This window comes from Balaenoptera acutorostrata, chromosome 3 (assembly GCF_949987535.1).
Source record: "Balaenoptera acutorostrata chromosome 3, mBalAcu1.1, whole genome shotgun sequence".
Taxonomy (NCBI): domain Eukaryota; kingdom Metazoa; phylum Chordata; class Mammalia; order Artiodactyla; family Balaenopteridae; genus Balaenoptera; species Balaenoptera acutorostrata.
The window spans coordinates 119,145,429-119,161,646 of NC_080066.1; the positions used below are offsets into that span (position 1 = coordinate 119,145,429).

At 35.1% G+C, this 16,218-nt stretch overlaps 1 protein-coding gene across 11 annotated transcripts in view; it reads left to right on the forward strand.

Moving 5' to 3' along the window:
- MIPOL1 (mirror-image polydactyly 1) overlaps positions 1 to 16,218 on the forward strand; it is a 336,113-nt gene that overhangs the window by 105,499 nt on the left and 214,396 nt on the right. For all 11 annotated transcript variants that reach the window (XM_057543812.1, XM_057543817.1, XM_057543811.1 and 8 more), the window contains 2 exons: positions 4,302 to 4,335; positions 4,595 to 4,765. In XM_057543812.1, the coding sequence (XP_057399795.1) occupies positions 4,302 to 4,335; positions 4,595 to 4,765 (205 nt within the window). The remainder of the gene's footprint in view (positions 1 to 4,301; positions 4,336 to 4,594; positions 4,766 to 16,218) is intronic.

The window sequence follows — 16,218 nt, forward strand, 5'->3', positions numbered from 1 at the left end:
TAATTCCTTACTTCTTGCTTCCTATAATCTGGAAATTCGTTCCTTCTTTTTTCTCTCATCATCTTTTCCACTTCCGATCTACTTTGCATCTTTCTGTATAATGTTTGTCTTGTCTTATTATTCTCCCGCTTCTCTGCTTTCCCTTACTTCTTGAACTTTTAATGCTTTTTTCTTTGTCTCTTTTGCTTTTATCCAAAACTAGGAAAAAGTAAAAAGGATTCAGGTTAAAATGACTTACATATGCATGCCAATATAGACATGTTTGCATATGTACATTCCAACTTTTGAGACCATGGTATCTATTTTTCAATCTGTTATTGTTGGTGTATTTTTTATATTAAAGGTGGCACTGTGTAAGAAAGGAGGCTTTGAGAAAAAAAAACAATTTAGAATTTTTTGATAAGCTGATCACTAGTTTTTATCATTTGGGGGGTCAAAGTTTTGCTTCTTCCCATTGAACAAGGTAAAGGACTATAGGTTCAGAAAGAAAAGATGTGATATTGACTGATTTAGGAATAAATCAAGAAATGTGACATTTCATGCATGAGTCTTTTCACTTAGAGTGCAAGGTTGTCAGTCAGAATTTGCATGGTATAGGAAATCAATTGAAACTTGAACCTATGGTCATTTACTTCAGCAATATTCTTACTGATTATCATGACTGTCTAGTTAGACTGTTGTAGGCATAATTTAAAGATTACGAAAGGTTGAAATTCTTTTGTTTAATTGTAAACTTCATATTAATGATACATAATGTGTAGTTTGTTGGCTGTATGTCATATAATACCAACTATTACTTTGTCTTTATTAAGCTGGTAAAACTTTATGTGTTGTACATGCTGCTTGTAAACCTTAAACCTAAAAAGTTATTTTACATAGAAAATTATGTGTCTTATATAACTGTTTCAAATTGCTTCCTTTTTCTTAAAGGTAAGTTGTTTGTCTAATTTTTGTTTTCTTAAGTGATACAGTAGTAATGTCCTTATTGTAGGACTGAATTTAATTTTCTGGAAGCCACTGTTGTTGGTTTTTTATCTTTAACTAGATATTGAATGACCCACCTCAGAAAAATGTGTCAGATATACTGAATTGGCATTACAGTGTATTAACATCAAAGATCTGATCTCATTTTTCAATACTCTGTATCAGGGATCAGCAAAGTAAGGACCTATGGTACAAATCCTGCCTTCCACTTGTTTTGTAAATAAAGTTTTATTTGAATACAGCCACACCTGTTCATTTACATATTGTCTATGAATGATTTTCTTTTTCAAAGGCAGAATTTAGTAGCTGCAACAGAGAACATATGGTGAAGCCTAAAATATTATCTGACCCTTTACAAAAAAAGTTTGCTCGTCCCTACTCTATATAATCTAGTTGAGACTAAATTACTATGTAGTTGATCTTTGATATCTGTGACAAATACTTCCTGAAACTTTTAAAGAAATGCAAATTTGAACACAACCATAACTGTTCATTTACATATTGTCTATGAATGAGTTTGCACTACAAAGGCAGACTTTAGTAGGTACAAGAGTTTTTCTTTTTAATTATTTTATTTATTTTATTTTTGGCTGCGTTGGGTCCTCGTTGCTGCACGCGGGCTTTCTCTAGTTGTGGCGAGCAAGCAGGGGCTACTCTTTGTTGCGGTGCGCAGGCTTCTCATTGCGGTGGCTTTTCTTGTTGCAGAGCACAGGCTCTAGGCACGTGGGCTTCAGTAGTTGTGGCACGCAGGCTCAGTAGTTGTGGCTCATGGGCTCTAGAGCACAGGCTCAGTAGTTGTGGCACACGGGCTTAGTTGCTCTGCGGCATGTGGGATCTTCCCGGACCAGGGCTTGAACCCGTGTCCCTTGCATGGATTCTTAACCACTGTGCCACCAGGGAAGTCCCTCATTTTTTTTAAAGAGGCATTTTTATTATTTTTTTAAAATTTTTATTGGAGTATAGTTGATTTACAATGCTGTGTTAGTTGCAGGTGTACAGCAAATAAGAACCTGCTGTATAATAAAAGGTTTTAAGTTTTATTTTCCTCTTAGTGACCATTTATCACTATATTTATATCAATTATAAAGGCTAATAATAAAGCAAAATAGAGACTCACATGCCAAGTGGTTGACTTGGCTCACTCATGCCCTGCATGTCATACCTGAACACACTCACTCACCAAAACATGATTCAGATTCATTTATCAGAAAATGATAAATCACTATATATCATGTACTTTTAAGGGCAATCACATAAGTTATTTATAGTCAGAATGCTAAATTTATGTGCCGAGGATCTAGTATATAACATCTGATAAGAAAATTTGATTTTAATTTTTTTTTAATTTTGGTTGTTAGCAGGGAATTTAATATTAGACTAAATACAGTTATCTTAACCATTTCCTATTGAAAGCTGTTAATTTAAAACATTTAAACTCTTCATTTGCTTTTCCTTAAAGTAACAGTTATTCATTTTGCATTGCCTGAAAAAAACATATAAATATTGCATAGGAATTTCATGTACTTTTTGTTATGTTGATTATTTGGAATATATGAATTACTTAACCTACCTACACTGTTATTTTCTTTTTGATCATATGTAACTCTTTGAAACAAAAAAAGGGAGTTGCATAATATTGAAAACTAATTTTTTTTTAAGTTCCCAGTAATCTGTGAATCTAAATGCTTAATTTCCGTGTATCTTTTTACATTTTAAATGATCAAGTTTAATAAATTGTGAAGTTTATAAAAATTGAAACTCCTTTGGAAACTGCCATTAATTGACTCTTAGTTTGATTTCATCTAAAAAGAACAACATTAAGGTAAATATTCCTTACCACATATGGCTTCCCTAAAAATCATATTTAGCCAACCAATAACTGATGGTTAAATGCCGCTCATGTTCTTCACATACTTTTACATGATCATAAATAAGTGTAAGAATTTTATCTTATACTTTTCCACTGTGTTTTTTAATTGAATAAAAAGGAAGTGATTATCCTCATAGTTTTTGTAGACTAAGCTTTTATGAAACAGGATATTTGAAAACTGTTGATTTATTTTGGGAGAAAAAGAGAAGAGTACATATTTGCCCTTATTGGAATGTGAATCCAAGGGGACATTAGTAGTTTGAGATAAACATTAAATATATATAATTCAAAATTACTACACCTACCTGTTGACTTACACCATTTAAATATGGGTAGAAATAGTTTTTTTGATATGTGTTCATATTTTTTCCTGTGCAAATGCAATGTTCTAAAATCTATACTTTCTCTCCATGATTATAGCAGTTTGATTGAACTGTGGAGTTTGGAGCAATTTTGTAACAAATTTATTAAGTGTCTTTTGTAATCTTTTCCTAGTACCCTTTTTTTGTGGTAAATGTTAAATCACAGGAGCACAGAAATGGAGGGGGAAGACTTGAAACACGAATTTGGATATCTAAGCTTTTAAGTACAATTTTTAAATAATTGAAATCATTTCTAAAATCTCCATCATTTCACTGGTACCCATTACAGGTTTTCATTTAATCTACCCAATTTAATGACTGCCTAAATTATATTATATACATTTTCTAAATATGTCATTTAGAACTTCTTTCTTTACTTTAACTGCATTTCTTCAATTTACCAACATCAACATCAACAAACATTTCAGTAAACACTATGACTCTTAAAAGACAAAAAGTCCATTTATGAAGGGAACCAGTTTACTTTTTTTGCCTTTAAATTGAATAATTCTATGTTATGCAAAAAGGAAAATAACAGTCATTTAAAAATGTGACCAATTTTGGTCAGCCTTTCTATATAGCGTATTTGTTTCAACAAATAGGTAGCACCAGGAGATTTTCAGGTCAAATTTAGTGGTAGTTATTTGTCATTGCTTTTGAGGGAACATAGTTAAACTTTGTAATAAAAATACTTGCCTTGTTTTATTTGTGATAATGTCCAAAAAGGAGAGGAAATACAGTTTCTGGTAAGAATTGAAAGTCTAGAAATAAATATAATGATGAGAATGAGTACTTCTATCACTGGGGAACTTTCTTCATCTAAGCACATATGAACAATTGATCCTTGTAGTCATATATAGCAGTAAACATTAATAACTTAACAGTCTGAAGTCAGTGCAGAAGATATGAAGCATTATTGAAAGATGGAGTCGAGCAGGTGGCACTTTAATATGTTCAATGTCATGGTTGACTCTAAAGACTAGTCGAATGAAATTACTTGAGGTTCTAAAGATTTAAAAAGCGAACTCATTTTGCTGCACTAAGGAAATGCTACTGATCAGGCTTTCTGTGTCCCTTTTTTCTAGGCTAGAAAATATTAACCCTGAAGAAAATGACATGGTAAGCCATTCTCTGAGGAGATTTCTTGATGTCAGTCTTATATCTTAGAGGCTTAAGTTCAATTGAGTGGGTTTCAAGAACTAAGATGTGGGAAAAAGAAGAATTGACACACTAATAATGTACATCTTTGCTGCAATATGAAAATTCAATAACTTCACTCAGTCAATTTACAATTCACATGTGCCTATTAATTAAAACCCTATATTAAATAAAATATATTAAAACTTCATGTCTGACTAACATATAATGGTGTTGGTAGACATTACAGGAATTACTGAACAGAATAAACAATGCAGACACAGGGATAGCTATTCAGAAGAATGGAGCTATAATTGTGGATAGAATCTACAAGACCAAGGAATGTAAAAAGAGAATAACTGCAGAAGAAATGAATGCAGTGATTGAAGAACGGGATGCTGCTTTGTCTCAGGTAACTGCATGTACAATATCTGTGAAAAGCATACACTTACCATTTTCCCCTCTTTCTTTACATTAAAAAATGACTTTTCCCCACATATTCTTAATTCGAATTAGTTTTTAGCTTGTAATTAATACCACAATGATTAGCTATATTAAAATAATCACATATTTTGTTATATCATTCTTCAAGTATATGCATTCTAATAAAGCTGTTAGCTTGTTATAAAATTTTAGTTATATTCTTTAAAGTAATCACTTTTATATGAGACTTCTTACTTGAGTCACAGTTTTGTGAGGGCTGACATTGTCTTTATTACTGTTTTATTCCCAGTGCCTAATTCAGTACCTTTTAGTAAACATTGATAAAGGAATCAAATTATTAGGGTATTCCTTTCTGAACATTACTTACACCTTCCTGCTCTAACTGAAACCTGATTACCGCCCTGAGGATACCGCTTCCACTGCAGTCCTCTCAAATGTGAATATATTCCCTCGCCCAGCAGTTGGACCACTGGGCTTGGAGGCTTGTTCCTCATTAGTGTTTTTAGATCATTGTTCCTTTTTTCTCTCTAAACACCTCCAGCTTTGAGGCCCATGCATCAGATTGTATCACCCATTACACACTCCTGTTGCAGTCGTGTACACACTCCCGTGTTGCTTCCCTCATTTCTTAAAGATTTTAGGATCTACTTCACTGTCTCTTTCTTCAGCCTACTCCTGTTACAGTTCTTGGTGATTTAAATATCTGTGTAGGTGATACTTTCAATATCCCTCTCATCTCTTTGAATCTCTCTCCTCCAATAATCCACATACGCTATACTCTTTCTGCCATCCACCCTATGGTCATACCCTGTTCTTGGTCATTATCAGTCTCAATTTCAAGCATCCTGCTTGATGACCACCATTTGTTATCTTTCCAGCTCACTCTAGAACTCTAACTCTAGCAAATTGTCAACTCTCCTGGCACCTGATTATATTGATCTTACCACCTCTTTTCCTATCCCTTAATCCCCTCATGTCCTCACTTCCCTCTTTATCTAGTTTGGATTCCATGGCTCACCATAATTATCACCAACTTGCATGTAATATAACCTCAGTTGTTTTGGCCCTCTCTTCCTTTATCCCGCTCACCTAGCAAAACCTAAGTTTTATAAATTTAACTTTCTGCCTGTTCTACACCTTTACAGCTTTATATGGCAGGAGACTATCACACAAATTTGCTGACTGAACTTACCTCGAGTTCATGACCGCCATCTTCAAGTAGACCCTTGGTGTTGCCTGGCAACCTTCCACTCACTCTCCACCTCTGGAAGACTATTTTATCTTTCTCCTTTATCCTCAAGCATCCAACGTCTGCTTCCCAATAGAAAAAAGAATTTCTGCTTGTCCCCACCATTTCATTCACCAGCCTACCTGCATTTGCACCCATATACTCTGCCTTTTCTACTTTCTTTTTTACATGCTTCTGTTTAAGGACAACTTCTCTGTTTCACCATAGTTTACATCTTTTCTTGCCTGCTTAAGGTTATCACAACCAATTGTCCCTTTTCTCTCCTACTTCATAAAATGTTTCCTTATTAGTTCATTTCTATCACTGTGTGAAATTCTTTACTATATCCCATGGAGGCTGGGTGAAAGTTTTGGTAAGTCTTGGTCTGCTTGTGGTTCACCCCTGTACTTTTGCTTCCCACACTGAGAGCAGAGTATTCACTAGGGATCTACTCCTGGAGCATCCTCTATTCTAGTGTTTTGTCTCTTTAGCATTGTAAGACTATGGGAAACTCCATTATTCTTTTCACAGGGCTTAAGGCTTAGCTTTTTAACTTTAAGCCCTATACAGTTTTGAGAGTTAGCAAATGATTTGAGATGGAACCAAGTCTCAAATCTCCAATTTTGTCACTTCAGCCCTGCATAACTGCCAGAAGCTTAGATGATCTCTCTGTTCTCCAGCAGGAGCCCTCTGTATAGTCAAAGCCGGATTTCTCAGCCTCTTGCCCATTCTCCAAAGCTTTAAAATTCAGGGGGAAAACAGTGACTTCAGATCTTCAAATCACCTGTCTCCAGTTAACCCCTCTTCAGAATCCTAGCTGCTCAAGTTATTGTTGCAGCAGCAACCTTCTGATGTCTTAAACAGATATTTTTTAAAAATTTAATCTGGCTTTCCTTGTTCTTGGCTGGAGAATTGTTATGCCACAAATGATTCTATTCTATCTCAATGTGGAAATCTGACATTTATCTTCAGATTAAAATTGGGAAAAGTTCAATTTAAACTTTTAAAGTGAGCAGCTGTTTTTAGCATTTTGTGCCCTACCAAGTGTATTCAATCTTGGATCATTCAATATATTGTTGAAGAGATAGCCAAAACTATTTTTATGTGCTTGAAACAATTATAAACTCAAACATTTGATTTTTTAGGAATCATCTATTTTGTTAAGTTAACTAAAACACCCATGTACATAGAGAACTTACCACTTTCTTCCTTTATCCCTGCTATATTCCAAGTATTTATTACAAGGCCTTTGCTTTCGTGTTTTGGATATATTTTGTATACCAATCCCCCTGGCCCTTTTGGCAAAAGTCCACATCCCAACCTCCATTCCCATGCCTAACTTATTCAGTGCTCAGAGGCTAGGCCCTTCACCTACTGCATCAGGTACCAGCTGAGTTCCAATAACTGAAAATCTCTATAATATTATCCTACCGACTACAAGTATCAGTGAGGCCCAAAGCCTCCTGTTACCAGGCTCTGACCATCTATGCATGTACTTGGAAATCGAAGCTAGCCTAAAACTAGCCTAATTTAGCCAGAACCCCAAGGAATAGTATGATAATTATGTGAAAACTTGACTGGACCACAGGGTGTCCAGATATTTGGTAAAACGTTATTTCGGGGTGTTTCTGTATGAGATTAACATCTGAATCTTACATCATTGGCTCTCCTGGTTCTCAGGCCTGTGGACTCAAGCCGGAACTATACCATTTTCTTATGATTAGAGTGAGATTTTGAGTTTTTGGAAAGAATACCACAGAAATTTCACCTTAATTAGCACTATTTTCTCTTTCCCCAGGCTAAGCATCTCAGCATCCTTCAACCTCTTCCCTGAGTTTCCTTTTTTTTGTTGTCTTCTAGTTGTTAATTTTCCCTTCTTGGTCTATCAAGGCTGAATGATTGATCATAAATTTCTATTACCTGAACACCATGCAGAGAATCTTAATTCACCACTATTTTCTGGAAATAAGTCACTCCAAATATCTAAATTCAATATTAGCCCTTTTAATTTGTACACTTTTCTTAATTGTGTTTGTTGTTGAAAATACTTTTAAAACATTTATGTACCTCTTTTAACCAGAATATAATTAGCACATCTTTTTTTGATAGTTAATTCATTTTTGTCAAATGCTATAATGAAAACTATAGATCCTGAGATCTTTCAGGTCCAGAGTTGACAAATACAAAAAGCAGGGAGGACCAAGGGGTAATCATCAGGTTAATTAAAGAAATTCAGCTAAACATTTCACTAGTCAGGTTTCTCCTTCTCTATAGCCCCAAGCTATACCATGCACTAAGCCCCAACAAAATGAAAGATAAACCAAATAAGAGGAAGACATGAATCCAGTCCAATAATACAATGAAGAAAATTCTAGGAAGACAGCTGAACAATGTACAAAAAGTACAGTTTTTTAAAGCTAATTTAAGTATCATCTCTCAATAAAGTTCTCTCACATGAAGCAATATTTATAGATATCTTCTTTGTGCCCACATTTTACTTTACATCTTATTATAGTACTTGTCACACTACAGTACAGTTAATTGACTTTATGCCTGTCTTCCCACCTAGCATGAAGGTAGGAACTGTTCTTTATCTGTGTCTATTAGTCCTTAGGACAGTGTAGGCACAAAATATAGGCTTGTTGAATTAATGAACTGATGAGCTTAGCTGTTTTAGATCTATTTCAAGATACATTGAACTAAAAGAAGTTAGTGAAATATTATTCATTCATCCACATTTTATTGAGGACCTGTTTTATGTCTGTGTTGGGGAATTCAGCAATGATCCAAATATAGAAGGCTCTTACTCTTATGGAACTTACATTTTAGTATGGAAATATAGATAGTGAACAAATAAATGAATAAAGTATTTTCAGTTAGGGATGTAATGAAAATAAAAGGGTAATGGAGAGTGATTGCAATTGGTAGGAGGATTGTCACTTTAAATAGGGTGATCAGGGCAGTCCTTTTGTTTAATTGTTGAATTTTGGTGAATAGTTGAATTGAGACTTGAAAGAGGAGAAGGATCCAGCCATGCAAAATCTGTGAAGAGAGCATTCCATCAGAAAAGAATACATCAACAATGCCCTGTGAGAGGGAACAAGCTTAGTGTGTTTAAGGCACTGATGTAAATACTCCAAGCTTAAATATGGTTGAAGTGCAGTGAGCAAGGAAGATAGCAGCAAGTGATGAGGTAGAAGAGATAGGCAGCAGACAAATTTGTAAGGTCTTGTATGCCATGGTAAGGGCTAAAAATTATGTATAAATGCAGAAGATATTGAGGGAGAAAGGCTGTTGAAATAGTCCAAGTCAAAGATGAAACTGATGGTAGCTCAGTGGGGCAATTGTAGATTTAGAGAAGTAGACAGATTTGGGAAATATTTCAATAGTATAGTGAGTAGACCTTGAAGACAGATTGGTTTGGGGCATAAGAGAGCTGGAAGAATTAGGCTGAGTCTATTTTGGGCTTGAACAGTGTATAGATATTCACTTCCATTTTTGTGATGGGCAAGTTTTGGGGGGAAGATCAACATATTTTGGAAGGGAATTTACATTTTGTCTGGATGTAGTATATTTGAGATGATTCTTAAAAATCCATATGGAAGTATTGAGCAGGCACTTGGCTATTGCAGTCATCGGCATATAGATAGTTAAAGCTGTGGGTCTAGATCAAACCAGGGAAAGATAATTGAGAAAGAAAGGGCTTAGGATCAAGCCCTGTGGTCTGTCAATAATTTAGCAGTTGGCCAAAGTAGAAGGAGCGCACAGGGGAGACTAGAAATGATAGCAAATGAGGTAGAAGGAAACTGAAGAGAGTATGGTGTCAGAAAAGGCAAGACAAGGAAGTGTTTGCAAAAGATGAGAATGATTAGTTCCCTTGAATGGTGTTGAGAGGTCAAGCAAGGTGAAGATGGAATGGTTACTTTTAGATTTGATCACATGGGAGATGTTGAGAGCCTTGACAAGAGTTTTGTCCAGGACAGAGGCCACATTGGAGTAGTTAGAGGACAGAATGGAAGGTGAGGAACTGAACCGAGTGAATGTATACAACTTTTATCCCCCTGTAATGGAGATAGAGAAATTGGCAATAGATGGAGAGGGGGCTTATGGTTAGGGTTAGGGTGAGTCGTTGGTGAGTTTTTCTTTCTTTTTTAATGGGAGATTCTAAGACATGATGTTGTTGTGTTGATGGAAGTGAACCAGAAAAGAAGGAAAGGTGATTTTAAGGGAGAGAAGAGAGTATTGCAGTAGCAAAGTCCTGGAGTAGATAAGTAAATTGAGAGAGGATGTGATCTAGAATATAAGTGGAAGAGTTGTCTTTTGCTAGGGACAGTGAAACTATGTTCGTTGTTAACAGAGGAATACTAAGAACTTGGATGGATACATATGTTGGCAAGTTGATAAATTTAGGAAGTGGGGTGGCCATCCTTTTCTTAATGAAAATGTTAGGTTTATTTAGTTTCTCAGTGTGATAGGTCAGTGGATGGTGGTGGAGATTTATAAAGAGGCAATGGTTTTAAATATAGTCAGCCCTCCGTATCTGTAGGTTTTGAATCCATAGATGCGGAAATCCCGAATATGGAGGGCCAACTGTATACCATTTGAAAAAAACCACATGGACCTGTGTAATTCAAACTGGTGTTTTTCAAGGGTCAACTGTATTCATTGTACTATGTCATTTTATATAAGGGACTTGAGCATTTGTGGGGTTTGGTATACACAGGAACTCCTGGAACCAATCCCCCGTGAATACCCCCAGGATGCCTGTAGTTGTCTTGGTTTGTGTGTAAATGAACATAAAAATAACAAATCTCTTCAAGTAAACATGGAGTCTTGGCCAGTGATGTAACCATCAAAGGTAACCTTAGCAGAGGAAAACATAACCAAGTTTCTAAATCTCTCCATTGTTAGTGTTGCCTTCACTTTGTATCCTTTGTAGTTCACATAGTAGCTAGCACCTAATAGATGCAAAATAATGATTTGTTAAGTTATTAGAAGTTTGACAAAAAACTCATACTTGAAAAGAAAATAAATCATAACATTTAGAGTTTCATTTTTCAAGAAAAGTAGGAAACGTGTTCAACATTCTTTATTATAGTGACTCTAAATTTTATTAATTTTTTCCCCTGTCAGTTTGTTAATTTGCTTTCCTGTCTATCATACAGTTATTTGCCTGTGCATTTTTTTCCAGTCCGTCTTGCTGAATTATATTGTTGCTATTTGATCTATTCTGGTAACTTTTCTCTCTTCTTATTATAAAATTTTTACAACTTTTTGAAACTATAGATAACTTTGGAAAAGTACAGATAAGCAAGAAGGGAAAACAATCATATACAGATCCTTTGTCTTTTTTTCAATTCATATTATATCATATATACTACTTGATAACCTGATTTTTCACTTTGATTTTATATTTTCTCAGATATTCTTGATTTTTATAAATGGATATATTGAGATTTATTGAACTCATGTGCTATTTGGGAGGGTGTTTATGTTTTTTTCTTTTCTTTTGGTAGTGGGAACGTTTTTGTAGCTAAATTTTTATGTACATCCATGTTTATTTCCTTAGGGAGAATTCCTAGAAGTGGAAATACTAGATCAAAGAATATAAACATTTTAAATAAGTATATATTTTTGAATTGCTTCCTAGAAAAATTGTACATAGAAATGTTATTTGAGATTTCATTCAAGGGGACTTTAGAGGAATAAAATGCTAAGGAATTTAGACTTTATTTTATAGGCAGTGGGGTCCCCTGAGATTTTTTAGTTTTCTGGTAATATAGAAAGTATATTATTATTATTTTTTAATTAATTAATTTATTTATTTACTCATGGCTGTGTTGGGTCTTCGTTTCTGCGCGAGGGCTCTCTCCAGTTGTGGCAAGTGGGGGCCACTCTTCATCGCGGTGCGTGGGCCTCTCACTATCGCGGCCTCTCTTGTTTCGGAGCACAGGCTCCAGACACACAGGCTCAGTAATTGTGGCTCATGGGCCTAGCCGCTCTGCGGCATGTGGGATCTTCCCAGACCAGGGCTCGAACCCGTGTCCCCTGCATTAGCAGGCAGATTCTCAACCACAGCGCCACCAGGGAAGCCCCCTAGAAAGTATATTCTTGAAGAAGATTTCTGGGCAGCACTGCATAAAGTGAATTGAGTAATACACGTCCAAGGCTGAAGAAATAGTTGAGATCCTATTGTAATAATGCAGGCAAGAGAAAATGCGGGTCTAAACAGGAAAAATGATAGAGGAATAGATATGAATAGCTAAACTTGTACTTAAAAAAAACAATTTAATGGATGTATAAGTTACAGTAAGGAATGCATATCATAAGTGAAAAATTTGATGAACTTTGACCAATGTATATAGTCTTGTAAGCAGCACCCAGAAGCAGCACTCCAGAGGAACTCCTTCATGTCTCTTCCTAGTCAGGATTCCTTTCCAAGGGTAGTCACTACTCTTACTTACTTACCATAGGTCATTTTGCATGTTTCTAAACTTCATATAAAAGGAATTGTGCTATGTACTCTTTTCGTGTCTGATTTCATTCATCCAGTGTTATTTATGCCAGTATGTTGATGTGTACTGTTGCAGTTATCAGTGGTTTATCTTTTTCACTGTGGTGTTATGTTCTATTGTATGAAAATAACAGGTGTTAGAAATGTAGGTTGTTTCTATTTTTGATTTATTATGAATGAAGTACTATGGGTGTTCTTTGCATGTCTTTTGGTGGGCATAAGCATTCACTACTTTTGGTACATATACAGGTATACACACAGGAGAAGAATAGCTGTCACAGATTTATTAGCTTTAGTAGGTAATGCCAAACATTTTCCTGAAGTTGTTATACCAGTTTACACCAGCAATGTAAGAGCGTTTCTAGTTGTGAGAGTTAACACTTGGTATCATTATTTCTTTTAATTTCCGTCATTTTGATGGAGATATAGTTGTATTTCATTAGGCTTTAATTTGCATTTCCTTAATCACTAATGATGTTGAGCACCTCTTCATATATTTATTGGCCATTTTGATATCCTTTGTGAAATGTCTGTTAGACTTTTGCCTAATATTAAATTTGTTTTTTTCTTATTGATTTATATAATTTGGATACAAACACTTATATAGCTTGGGACTTGCATTTTTATTCTCTTAGTTACAATGCTGGTGAAGACTAATTTTGTCATCAAAAGTTCTTAATTTTAATGAGGTAAATTTTATAATTTTTTTCTCCTTATAGTTAATGCATTTTATGTTCTGTTTAAGAAACCCTTGCTTTCCCAGAGTGATGAACACATTCTGCTATGCTTTCTTCTAAAAGCTTAATTATTTTAGCTTTCACATTTAGGTCTTCATCAGTTCCAAATTAATTTTTATATGGTCAAGGTACATCATTTTCCTCCTATGGATATCCAGTTGACTGGACCCACTATCATGTATTAAAAAGATCATCTCCTTTCCTCCTGCCTCCAGTGAATTGTAGTATATCAGGTGGCTGTATATGTATGGGTCTGTTTCTGGATTCTTGGTCCTTTGTTCAGCTTGTCATTTTCCCTTAAAAAAAAAATCTGCTAGTATTTTTATGGGAATTGCATGCACTCTAAAGATCAATTAGAGGAAGATTGGCCTTTTAGCAATATTGAGTCCAAACCATTGATATTTTCATGAAAACTATTAATTTTTCTTTGTATACTGCTTTAGCTGCATGCCACAAGTTTTTGATATGTTGTATTTCATTATTATATACCTTAAAATATTTGTTATTTTCTGCATGTGATTTCTTCTTTAATCCATGAAGCATTTAGAAGTGTGTTGCTTAATACTTAAACATTAGGAGATTTGACGTTACCTTTCTGTCATTGAGTTAGAATTTAATTCCATGGTGGCGAGAAAACAAACTATATTATTTCAGTCCTTAGAAATTTGTTGATACTTTTCTATGACCCCAAGACAGGCTTTATTTGTTAGATGAGCTGTGTGCTCTAAAATATTGTGTATTCTGCAGTTGCCGAATATCGTGTTCTTCTCTATATGTCATTTACACCAAGTAGATTAATCATTTTTTTCAGTTCTGTATTCATAGATGTATTCTTGCTTGGTGTATCTGTTTCTGAGAGAGGTGTTTAAAGTATCAAATGATTATGATGAATTTTTCTCCCTTTAATTCTGTTAACTTTTGTCTTAACTTATTTTGAAGCCATGTTCTTAGGTTCTTAAATCTTTAGGATTACTGTATCTTCCTATTCAGTAGACTGATTTATCATTATGAAATGTCCATTTTTATCTTTTTTATAATGCTTCTTGCCTTAAAGTCTACTTAAGTATCTAAATGTCATATCCTTTTCCATCCTTACTTTCAACCTTTTACCCCCAACATTTTCTTTTTTTTTTTTTTTTTTGTCGAATGAATGAAAGCATGAGCCCATCCGTAGGTTTTCTTTCTTTTTTTTTTTAACATCTTTATTGGAGTATAATTGCTTTACAATGGTGTGTTAGTTTCTGCTTTATAACAAAATGAATCAGTTATACATATATATATGTTCCAATATCTCTTCCCTCTTGCATCTCCCTCCCTCCCACCCTCCCTATCCCACCCCTCTAGGTGGTCCCAAAGTACCGAGCTGATCTCCCTGTGCTATGCGGTTGCTTCCCACTAGCTATCTGTTTTACGTTTGGTAGTGTATATATGTCCATGCCACTCTCTCACTTTGTCACAGCTTACCCTTCCCCCTCCCCATATCCTCAAGTCCATTCTTTAGTAGGTCTGTGTCTTTATTCCCTCTTGCCACTAGGTTCTTCATGACCTTTTATGTTTTTTTTTCCTTAGATTCCATATATATGTGTTAGCATACTGTATTTGTGTTTCTCTTTCTGACATACTTCACTCTGTATGACAGATTCTAACTCCAACCACCTCACTACAAATAACTCAATTTCGTTTCTTTTTATGGCTGAGTAATATTCCATTGTATATATGTGCCACATCATCGTTATCCGTTCATCCGATGATGGACACTTAGGTTGCTTCCATGTCCTGGCTATTGTAAATAGAGCTGCAATGAACATTTTGGTACATGACTCTTTTTGAATTATGGTTTTCTCAGGGTATATGCCCAGTAGTGGGATTGCTGGGTCATATGGTAGTTCTATTTTTAGTTTTTTAAGGAACCTCCATACTGTTCTCCATAGTGGCTGTATCAATTTACATTCCCACCAGCAGTGCAAGAGTGTTCCCTTTTCTCCACACCCTCTCCAGCATTTATTGTTTGTAGATTTTTTGATGATGGCCATTCTGACCGGTGTGAGGTGATATCTCATTGTAGTTTTGATTTGCATTTCTCTAATGATTAATGATGTTGAGCATTCTTTCATGTGTTTGTTGGCAATCTGTATATCTTCTTTGGAGAAATGTCTATTTAGGTCTTCTGCCCATTTTTGGATTGGGTTGTTTGCTTTTTTGTTATTGAGCTGCATGAGCTGCTTGTAAATTTTGGAGATTAATCCTTTGTCAGTTGCTTCGTTTGCAAATATTTTCTCCCATTCTGAGGGTTGTCTTTTGGTCTTGTTTATGGTTTCCTTTGCTGTGCAAAAGCTTTTAAGTTTCATTAGGTCCCATTTGTTTATTTTTGTTTTTATTTCCATTTCTCTAGGAGATGGATCAAAAAGAATCTTGCTGTGATTTATGTCATAGAGTGTTCTGCCTATGTTTTCCTCTAAGAGTTTGATAGTGTCTGGCCTTACATTTAGGTCTTTAATCCATTTTGAGTTTATTTTTGTGTATGGTGTTAGGGAGTGTTCTAATTTCATTCTTTTATATGTAGCTGTCCAATTTTCCCAGCACCACTTATTGAAGAGGCTGTGTTTTCTCCACTGTATATTCTTGCCTCCTTTATCAAACATAAGGTGACCATATGTGCATGGGTTTATCTCTGGGCTTTCTATCCTGTTCCATTGATCTATATTTCTGTTTTCGTGCCAGTACCATACTGTCTTGATTACTGTAGCTTTGTAGTATAGTCTGAAGTCAGGGAGCCTGATTCCTCCAGCTCCATTTTTCATTCTCAAGATTGCTTTGGCTATTCGGGGTCTTTTGTGTTTCCATACAAATTGTGAAATTTTTTGTTCTAGTTCTGTGAAAAATGCCAGTGGTGGTTTGATAGGGATTGCACTGAATCTGTAGATTGCTTTGGGTAGTAGAGT